This window comes from Triturus cristatus, chromosome 2_2, assembly GCF_964204655.1.
Source record: "Triturus cristatus chromosome 2_2, aTriCri1.1, whole genome shotgun sequence".
NCBI classification, from domain to species: domain Eukaryota; kingdom Metazoa; phylum Chordata; class Amphibia; order Caudata; family Salamandridae; genus Triturus; species Triturus cristatus.
In genome coordinates, this window is record NC_140582.1 from 488,223,113 (window position 1) to 488,234,295 (window position 11,183).

An 11,183-nucleotide genomic window follows, 5' to 3' on the forward strand; every position below is an offset into this window, starting at 1 on the left:
CTGTCTCAGATTTGCCAAGTAGTCTCATGAACAAGAAAGGTGTATTGTGAGTGTATGAAATAGAGGACAACACACTCTCCTGAGGAGCTGTCATAGGGCATTCAAACACGCTTTGTAGGATGACCTAATAGCCTCATCAAAAAACTAACTCAGTTTAAAGGCTGCTTCAAATAAGCCAGCTTCCTATTTTAGGTTCCCACTAGGCAAGCCTGTAATGAATTGCAGATGCGTCTTTCTCAAGAGCAACCAAAGTTATGCAGCACAGAGGTCCTCATAAAGCTGGTCTGTACAGAGAGGTTCATAGTCCACTATTGACACTGAAACAGACCTCCATACCTCCTCTAGAATATGAACAAGACCGCTGATTATTGTGAAGAAAGTCACTAGAGGAGGCATTTTGCATGAGAAGTCATCCACAAGATAGTTAGTTTTTTTAATCCGCAACAGTGCGGAACGACTTGGCTCTGTGACTATTTCAAGTACCCAAAGCCCAAAACTTTTTTTGTTATTTTTACGTTAAGTCAGGGGTCCTTCTTTTGTTTTTGTCAGTGTTCCTGAAAGCTGTTGGCAACTAAATGTTAAGCCCTTTGACATCCTTGAGAGGAGGACATTGTTCCTTACACAGTACTAGCGGGACGGGGTCTTTATTAAGTCGGGGGCTTTGTAGCAACATCTAGTAGTACTTTATGTTTAAGTAAGATGTTTTTCTTCATTCCATCCTTTCATTCTTTCTTTTCCTTCTTTGCTGCTATATACTAATGTAGAGCATGCTTTCTAATATTTCAGAAAGAGAAAGATCCTAATTATAAAAGACATGCCAGGTTCTTTGGGAACAGTCTTTTCAAAAGAAGGCAGTTTGCATATTTAGCACAATGATATAGATTGGCAACTGCCACAAAACAGCATCTCTTTCTGTGTGTTTATCTAGAAATTGTCTGTTTGCTTGGCTTTTCTTCCTATAATTCTATTCTCTTTCTTCCTAATTCTCCTCCCACCCTGCCTGCCTCCACTTAACAGCAGACAACCACAAGGAGCACTGAACGAGTCGGATGATCCTGAAAATGGCTGTATAAATGACAACAAGCCAACTTCTCGTCATTTCTACCCCGTCGCCTTACTGCTCGTCAGCTCACACTTGCTGGTTGTGTGGCTCATTTTGAGTCTTGCATTATTATTAGCCAAATATCAATAACTTCTTAGTGTGTTCCTTTATGTTCCTCTAACAACATGTTTTTTGCTCCCAATATATCCTGTAATATTTTGTAAATTTTGAAATTTCTGAGATGTCCCAGAAGCTAAATCCCATGCACAGCTATGCTCCTTCAGTATTTTCCCTGGTGGAAATTCCAGTTGGCCATTTACAAAGGGTTTCTACAGTGTTCACCTTTGGCAGGAGTTTTTGTACAGTGGGCAATATCTCTCTAGTTGGAAAAAACCATGGGTAACACCCGATTAAATAAAAATGCAGTGTGAAATCAATAGGCTATCTTGAGCAGTAGCATCCAGGTCACACCCACTACTGAGAATTCACTACATGGAAGTGCCATTATATCTGAGACATGAGATTGAAAGAACCACTACTGAGAATGCATCACCTGAATATATAGCTGCATTATACAGAGTGAATTCAGTTTTAAGTAATAAGGGGCAAGGTAAGGAGTTGTGTTAGATTTATTATTTGGTTTAGAGCTAGGCTTAGGTTTATAGTGAGAAATAACATTATGGTTATGGGTAGGATAAGGGGCCGTATTAGGTTTAATGTTTGACAAGGTTTTTACCAAGGATAAGAAGAACTAGGTTTATCGTGGAGAGTAAGCTGTTGGTTTGGGTCCTTATTACGAATTTGGTGGTGTGGGAGCGGGCCACCATGCTACTGCCCTGCCCCCACACCGCCAAACTCATCTTCACACCACCCGCCAGATTACAAGATTCCTGGTGCTCTGACAGGCGGTGCTTTGGCGGTCCCACAGTGGTGCAGTTCTAAGGCACATATGTAAGCCTTGGAACTGCTGCGCTGAGGGACCACCGAAGCCCATTCCAGTCCATGCCGTGCAGAAACAGAGGTCCATAGAGCTAGGGGGGCACCCCCCCAGCATGCACCATCATGTACAGTGGCACCAAAGGGCCCTGTAGGGCCCCCTTACTTTCCTGACAGCCACCCTTTGAGCCTGCAATGAAAAGTGTGGCGGTCTTCAAAGTCGTGGCACCGCCAGCATATTGCTGTCCTAGACTGCCGCGCAACCGCTGAATGATCACAGATCCCCAGCTGTTGTAGCGGTCCTGTTTCGGTGGGACAGCCACACTTATAATGCGCTCTTGACTGCCAGTACGGCGGTTAACACCATGCCACAGGGAGGTTGGCAGTCCGAGGGACCGCCAAACTCGTAATCAGGCCCTTCGTTTTGTGTTCTAGTTTTATGGTTAGGTTTAGTGTTAGTATAAGGATTTTGGGAAGCCGGAGTGTTAGTGTAAGGTTTAACATTCATTTCACATTAGAGTTAGGATAATGGTTAGAGTAAGGTTCCGGGTTAAGCTTAGATCTAAGGTTAGGGAAAGCTTATGTTTTTGGTTACATTTAAAGTACTTGCCCTTGCACTTAAAGAGCTGCTCGATGTAGCACTATGCTCGGCAGTGGCGTAACGAAAGTTGAGGGGGCCCTCCTGCAAGGTACATGGAGGGGCTCCACTCTGGATTTAATCCAGAGCTCTCAGGCCCGAGTACTGTGCCGAGGGGGCCCCCTGAAGCTCGGGGCTCCCCCGCACAGCAGGGGCTGCGGGGTCCTGTGTTACCCCACCGATCCTCGGTAATTGTAATTTCAATGTACTTGAACCCATCTCTTGATGTACTTGTGGCGTGACACCTCAATAACCAGTACCCTGATGGAATTGGAATCACCTCGAGTTGGGAAAACAGCAGTTCTCTAGTTTTCTAAAAACCAACATTTCAATAGCCTATTCACCAGAACCAATCTGTAATTGATCAACTGCAATTTCCACTAAAGTTTCTCCCTCCTTCGTTTTTACAAATACTATGCATTTTAACATTTTGTTCCATGGAAAATCGAACAATCTGTAATTTCATCATTTAAATTAGACTTTCTGCTTTCCCGCCATGAGGCGCCAGAGTCTATAAATCGGGTAACACAATACCACAATGTACTGAAAGATTAGCTCTGTCAGTTTCTATTGAGAAGTCGCGAGCCTGACAGAGAGTTGCACGTAAAACTGCACAACTTGCGCCAGCTCTGCACAAGTATGACAGATGGGACATTTCTGGAACTAATGCATTATAGTGGTGATTAATGCACTTGCTGGCGAGTCCTTTTACGTGCCAATTAAGTCGCATGCTCTTTTGATGCGGCTAACCCTTTTCTGTCACACTTAATACGAAGAGATAAGCCAAATTATGTTTTATGTCATTCAATTAAGTGTTTGCAACTTGTTGATTCAATTGGGGTTGCATATCCCAACACTTTTGTATTATTTTTCATACTTTGAGGTCTCTGTTAAGAGTCTTCCTCGGAAAGCATTAGAAGTGGTGGGTTTTATATTGATATAAGAACAGATTTCTTTCTTTGTACTCTTTGAACACGCTATTTTAGAAAAGAAATGCTGTTATCTCATTTTTCAGTTCACCTTTTGAGTTGTAGTCAAGCAAATATTGGATTTTACTGTGCAATCTGTAGTGCCAGACTTATCAAATGCCTTATTCTTAGAAACAGCATACTGTATTTTAGGGCTTCATAGAGATTTTAAAGTGTTAACTCATATACAATGTGTAGGAATAAAATACAAGAAATATATTTCTAAACTGAAACGAACAATTGTAATAAGAAATAACTCTAACAATGTACCATTAATGTCAACATGCAAACCTTAAGGAGCAATGTAAACCTCACTGACATCTTCTGAAGGCAATAACTGCAAATGGGCCTGGCCTTGGGATTTAATTTTGTAAGATGTATCATCACCTGTGAAACTGGAAAAGATGTAGAGTTGGTTCCTTGTTATTTTTACTTCAAGACTGTTGCTGCAACTCTAAATTGAAAAAATAAAAACATATTTATTTATTCTCTCGTTTGATGAAGTTGTCCTTTCTTTCCCCTTTCCCAGAGAAGGATGCCGCATAGAGAATGTAATGAAGAATATCAATTGCAGGAAATATGCATTCAACATGCTGCAGCTGATGGCCTTCCCAAAGTACTACAGACCGCCCGAAGGCACATATGGAAAAGCAGACACCTAGACGCATGTGCGCATCGAGCGGCGCAGGTTCAGGACCGCTGCACCGCGTGCACTCTGGGAGTCTCCTGAAACAGAAGAGTGCGGTACAGCTAAAGTTACAGCAGGGGCAGCGTTCACGCCTCTTCCGCTGCTAATGGGCAGGCCAACAGTACACCGGAACGCTCCAAGGGCATTGCCATAGGACAACCTCTCATACATTGCACACTGTACCATGTAGGCAAGCTCAAGGGGTCATTCTGTTTACAGTGGTTGGTTGAAAGCCTTGCCCATCTCAGGCGCATTATCACCAGAGAGGTGAACCACATTTCACATCTGAGGATGGAATTGTTAAATAATTTTCTGAATTTGTTGCAAAATACCTCCTTGCACATTCACATGGCCCCCAAAGAAAACTGAGTGCGTGTGGTCAGTTGTGGTTGATATATTTCCTTGAAGTCTAAATGTATGACTTTTATGAAGGAAAACATTGTGGAAGCGTTAACTGTCAATGCAGACACTTTCATGTTTATTCTCAGTACACTCGTGTTTACATTATGCATTTAGAGTCGGCATATCTCACAAAGAGAGAGATTGCTAAAATAAATCCCATAGGATAGTATGCAAGTTAATTCAGAATTTGCAATATAGCAGACAAGCATAAGAAAAATATTCGAGTTAACAAAATGCTCCTTGCCTTGGGTTATCATGAGGCAGCTTTAAAAGCAGTTAGCATAAATTAGTGAACTTAAAATGTAATTGTTGTCACGGAACTTGAAACTCGATAATGTCAACGAAATAGAATTCTAAGCTGTGGCCTGAGGAGCAGACACGCAACTAAAGTTACACTATTGACACCTCAAACGCTCCTGGCGGTGTTTATTCTTTTCACCTGCGTGAGGAGTCTAGAACTGACCACCCAAAAGTGTTCAAAAAGCAGTGAAAAGAGACATTATGTGACGATGCAAAAATACAGAGAAAATGGAGGCTCGTCATAGGAGCATCGAAAGTTAATATTTATTTAGGGCTCTGTAAGTATTTCCACCTTTCTCTATCCCCTCCTTTCACTCCCCCATCTTTACATGTAACTGTTCTTTGTTCCCTGCCCCTATGCATTCGTGTTTAATTGAACCCATGTCCTATTCTATCCCCCAACTTCACTTCCTTGCTCAAACTGCTTGCTAGCAGATGTAAAAACTGAGCTATTTATTTTTCTGTGTTCACTATTTTTCCATTACTTTCCCAGGGCCGAATTCTTCCCATCATACCTTCCTCAACCTTCTTGTCTGTACTCCCACCAGCCCTTTCCTACCCACTTGTAGTGAATAAAACTCCCACTCCCAGCCTGGCTCCCCCACACACGCTTCCCCATCTGCCGCTCTATCCAAAGGCTCAGAGTGACTGGCCATAAATGTAAAAAATGTGTTAGTGCTGGATAAAACATTGGACATTTAGAGATAAATACTTCAATATCTCCTTGCTCATGAAATGCCCACTCTGCTTGCCCTGTCACACGCTAGCTCTGGTGTCCCCGTCCAAAGTGCTCAGGGTTGCCTCTAGTGCAAGGTTACATAGAAACCTCGTTGCATATGGAGAGAAGGATGGGTTGGGTAGCATGCTTCATTTTCTAACAATGCCTTACTCATCTACAAATGGGTGGTTTGCTGTTGGGTGGATTGCTAAGAATGGGTGAGTTAGGAAGGTAGCTATGTGGAAATGCATGTGTACAGGGCCTCTGGATTTAGATGATAATATTTTTACACTTAACTCAGGAATTTCATGCACCTCCTGAAGTGGGGTGAAGTATATATCTTGGAAAAATGAGGAAAGAACGTCTCTCGGTAGTGCCACCTCCATTTCGAGGGTGATGGTGAATGGAAAGTCTACATCACAGAAGCTGTTCTTTGTTTGGCGTCAATGCATGCTCTTGTGCTACTCAAATAATAAACTTGTTTGTGGTTGAGGTTTGAGGGAGAACGAAAGAGTGGGTCTGACATAGTATGGGCCCTTGTTTATTCCTGGCAAACACAACAAGCTGATAAACAGAGTGCTGAAACTTTTCAAACACTCACCCCAGGCAAGGGATCGGGCTTAAATCCATCATTCTTTTGCTCACCATGCCATCCCAGTTTGGACCCAGCCATATACAAATCAGTCTTGACCCTGCTACTCATTGGAACAGTCCAGCTTGAACTCCCAGGCCACTTCCTCTCTGAACAAGAAACAAGCATCCTAGGACTAGTTTGGGGGTATCACCCCTCATCAGCAGGGCTAGCTTGAATCCAGTGGCAGAGTGAACCTGGGACCCACGTCTGGGCATACCCTTGGCCACTTAGGGCGGACATAGGGAGCACAACCAGATGACAGATAGAGTGCTGAAACTGTTCAAGCACTCACCCCCAGTCAAGGTATCTGGGTTAGATCCATCATTATTTGTCTCACCATGCCACAGCCTTGTTTATTCCTGGACACTTGAGGAAATTCTGTGTTCAGAAAGATTTTTGACTTTTAGAATAGAGTGCGACGCGGTGTTGGTAAGAAACTAGTATGGCTCCATTTTTTTTCCATGGCAGCGACTCTGCCATTCGCCGACATACTCAGCATAACCTATGCAGATACCAAGCCTGGCTAGTCTGCACTGCTGACAACTCTTTGCCACATGGACAGCCATCAAAGAGGTCAGGATATTAGACTGTATGGGATTTGAAAATATTAATATGCTCTCTTTCTGTACAGGAACAGATGGCAAAAACCCCAAACGCCCCAATTTATTCCTTTATCATCCAACAGGATGCAGTAAGCGAAAACCACAATCACATCTGGATTTGGGTCTAGGCCTCACTAGAAGCGGGCAAATGGCAAAATTCAAATGCAGAAAAACAAACTGTGGGATTAGGCACAGGTACAAGAGAACCAGCCAGCTGCAATTTACAAAGGTGATTGTGGGATTTGGGGATCTGCCTACCTAAGGTCGAGACCAAATGTTTCTAAGTTCACAATAGCAAGAGTAATAGTCAGATAAGAATGATCTGTTGTGTTTTTCTTTCACTCCCTGTAAACATCTGTTAACCGGAAGTGCATTGAAGGCTATTGCTCTGCCTGCACTTAACGACCTCCTGACACATGACGCACTAATTTTTCATTTCTCCGCAGTTATGGAGACCCTACGGCATGGCTTTAAGTGGGATGCAAAACCAGGGGGGGTCTCTCAAAGGGGCGTGACCAATGCAATTAAGAGTGTGGCTTTAAAACATGTAAGCTAAAAATCTGTGCTTAGCATAGTGTGCCGCCCGACTTGTATTTTGCTGTTTCTGTCATTGCATCCAGATATATGATACAACAAGTAACAGGGCCGGACTGGGATTAGAAACCGGCCCTGGCAGACTGCTCAGCCGACCCCCCTGGGGTGAGGGGGAGTGCAGCAGAGCAGTTTTGGACTATTTTGTTACAAGGGGCTGATATTGCCGACCCCCGGTAACAAAAACAGCCCCCCAGGGGCCCAAAACCGGCCCCCACCCTAGCGGCCATCCGGGGAAACGCACGGTGCCCACTATGACCAGTCCGGCCCTGACAAGGAACATCACACCTACAACAAGTCAGGACTATTGGCTTTGTCAGTGGTTGTTAGTTGCATAAGATAAATAACTATGGCTTGTAGATAATATTGAAAATGCTTCCACTTAAAGCCCTGGTGACACCACAATGTTGCTGCTCTTGAGTTTCAAAAGAGAAGGGAAATCCAGATAGAAAATTGCTCTCTGTAAAGGATTTCCCTTCCCCTACAACGCTCGCCTGGCATGACGTCATGCCGTACCTTCTCCACTAGTGAGAAGTGAGCACGCGCACATGATGTGCCTCCTGTCACTGCAGTCAGGAAAAAAACGGGCACAAAACCGAGCCCAATAGAGACCGATTTCGAGGCCTCCTTAAAAAAACTGCCGGTGCTCCGGCCCAACGGTCGCTAGAGGGGGTAGGCTGGTTAAATTGGTTAAATTAAAATAACAAAATGTAAATAAATATATCTTTGCTTCCATTCCTTCCTGTCCACGGAACCACATATTTACACCCAATTCCTTCTCTTCCCCCCACCTGTGCACCCCTCTGTACTTCCAGCCCATGTCTGTCTCCTGCATCTGTATCTTCACCCATGTTAAGCCGTTTTCTCCCACACCCTTACATTTCAACTCTCTCCAGCGTCAGTAATTATTTAAAACGTGAAATCCATGGACATTTTGTTGCTAATCAAATACTGGAAATAATAATAATAAAATCAAAAACTAACCTATCCTGGAAGAAGTGGCTAGCTTTGAGGCGCGGGCCGATGTGGAGATCATATGGACATGTATACTCTTTCTATTATAGAACGAGCTCCTTTAACACAGGGGCGCAGGTGGCATAATCAGTCCGAGACTGGACACCGGCAGGGCCGAAACAGCCCTGGAAAAAGTTATTGTGAAGGAAGAGATGAAGACATTGCAAAGCGGCCTTCATTATGCCCTGAAAATCAATGCAGGCCCGCAGAAGGCTCCGGCCTTCGGTAAGCAAATATTGCATTTCCCAGTCTTCATAGTTCCAGCACCCATTAAATGATTAAAGCTCGCATAGAGAACCCAAACTCCATTACCATATCTCATTCCGCCGTCCACGAGCCCGGGCGTTTGAAAAGTAAAATAAGATATGTTTGACGTGCTGTAATGAAAGAGTGCCCGAGATGGGCGGCTTTCGCGAGGGCGCTGCGCGGACAGCAGTGCGCGTCGCCATCTGTAAAGTTCAGATTACAGCGCGCGCGGTCTGGCAGCGCGGAAATGGAAGTGTCGCCGCGGAGAGCCGCGACTGATAAACTGCTCACAACCAATTTCCAATCAAGCCGGAGCCAAACTGTCTGCTAAATCAGCCCGCGCCCGGCGATCGTCTGCATAAAGGGGACTTTATTGTTATTTTTTGTGCTTATACACTTCAACATTCAAATGATTTAGAAAGGGAAAGGGAGGCAATTTAATCAATGTGCTATAAAAATGTTTTAGCAAAAACTCTCTCTCCGCATACCCGCTAAATGTTTCCCTACAGTTGAAATGTAAATTACTTTACAGAAATCCCGTTTTTTCGCCCCAAATGGTGTTTAGTATTACACGTTTTGTAAGCTGATATTTAAATAACGTCAAATGCAAGTCCACGTGGAAAGAATAATAGCCAGGCTATAACGAGTGAAATAGGTAATAGTGTCAAAATTGACAGAAATCGTCCTATGAGAGCAACTACGTTTTATTTTATTTTATATTGCACCCGGGCGATGGAAAAGTCTTATTGTCGTATGTAAATCCGACTGATAGGTTTTAAATTATTTCTTATCAGGTATTTCCTCCTATTGTAAGCTGAAAATAGATGCCCGTTTGCATCTTCACGCTCCCTGGTGCGAGTAGATAAACCTGCCCTCTCCTACCACTGGGCCTGTTGGCATGCCACTATGATTTGCATGCTATTTCCGTGGGGAGCTTCGTATGTGTCCTGAATATTTCCTTACAGGGGCAGAGTGCTGGTTTGATTCGGAACACTGACTTCCCTCCTTACCCAGCCTTCAAAACAAAGACAGCCAGGATCTTGCCAGCAGCCAGAGGTGTGTTTCACTGAGACCAATGAATAGAAACATGGACTCACAAAGGAGTTTCGCAATGGGCTCAAATAGCAGTGCTTAATTTGTAAAATAATAATAGGTGCCAGGGCTCTAATCAGGAGGCCTCTGCAGCGTGCACCACACATTGGCACTGCCGTCATTGCCGATGACAGTACCTACACAACTACTAACCTGCACACTGTGTGACAATTCAGCCTATTCCAGGCACCCAATGCTATACAAATAGCTTGGGCAGCAGGTTTTAGTTGTATTTAATGTATACTGAATTCATAAACAATTGCTGTTCTTCTCATCTCTAAGTTATACAAACGGCACCACCATGTGGCAGCTGTCATAAGTGTTGTTGCCGACAATAAAGTGCTGGTGCCGAGCACCGGAAACCACTGGCTCAAGTTAAGCATTGTCAAATAGAATTTAGAGAAAGTATTTAATATTGAGGTTGTTGAAAAATCCTATGTGCAAAGAGCACACATAAGAGAGAAAATGGACTGTGCGACCCTGAGAGCAAATTATAATGTTTAACATACAATTATTGGGGAATCTGAGAGTAAAACATGCATTTAAGTATGCTTGGAACAAAGAGGGTACTCATCCATAAATCTTTACCAAAAGCATGGTTTTACCTTCTTTTCTGAAACCTTGCATTTTTACACCTATGGCGGGAATGTATGATTCAGGTTGTATGATGCAGGCTGCAGGTGCATGCTTTCTGGGCAAATATATGATGTAATGTATGTGTTGCTTTAATCAGTTTCTCTACAATGTGTACGTGTTTGGCATTGTCATGTGCCTAAATAAGACATTGGGACACAGCCAGTTTACTCACCAGTAAACTTCATTACTCCGAGTACAGCCCTTCCTCGTGTCGGTCCTTACTGCATGAGCAGTCCTGTGCACCCACAGATATTGTTTACCTGAACCAGCCAAAAACCTACACCCGATATGGATACCCCTATCCCAGCATGCCATATAACAGAAAGCCCCACATGACCACATCCCGACATATCCAAGCCAACATGAACCAAATTATAGGATGGGAACAGGGAGGGCGGGATTCAGGACTGAAACGAGGAAGACCTGTACCCGGAGTAATGAAGCTTACCAGTGAGCAACCGGGCATTACCTCCTCCTACATCTTCCTCGTCCAGTCCTTACTGCATGAGTCAATATCCAAGAAGACATATTTTGTTTAACAAAACACATATAATAACACTAAACAAGAATCAAATTGCAACACTAGGTGTTTACTGCATTTTTGTCTTTATTAAAGACTCGACGTAAGGCACCACAGATAACATGTCATCAGCAAGAGAGGTAGTTGATCAACCCCC

The 11,183-nt window shown here is 43.7% G+C and overlaps 1 protein-coding gene across 4 annotated transcripts in view; it reads left to right on the forward strand.

Annotated features, from left to right (window-relative positions):
- Positions 1 to 10,927, forward strand: part of INPP4B (inositol polyphosphate-4-phosphatase type II B) — a 2,419,090-nt gene extending 2,408,163 nt beyond the window's left edge. For 2 of the 4 annotated variants that reach the window (XM_085641586.1, XM_085641588.1), the window contains one exon: positions 4,113 to 10,927. In XM_085641586.1, coding sequence (XP_085497712.1) covers positions 4,113 to 4,245 — 133 coding nt within the window. In that variant the 3' untranslated portion in view covers positions 4,246 to 10,927. Of the gene's footprint in view, positions 1 to 1,017; positions 3,927 to 4,112 lie in introns of those variants that run through there. The other 2 variants (XM_085641585.1, XM_085641587.1) reach the window with 2 other exon arrangements.
- The last annotated feature ends 256 nt before the right edge of the window (positions 10,928 to 11,183 follow it).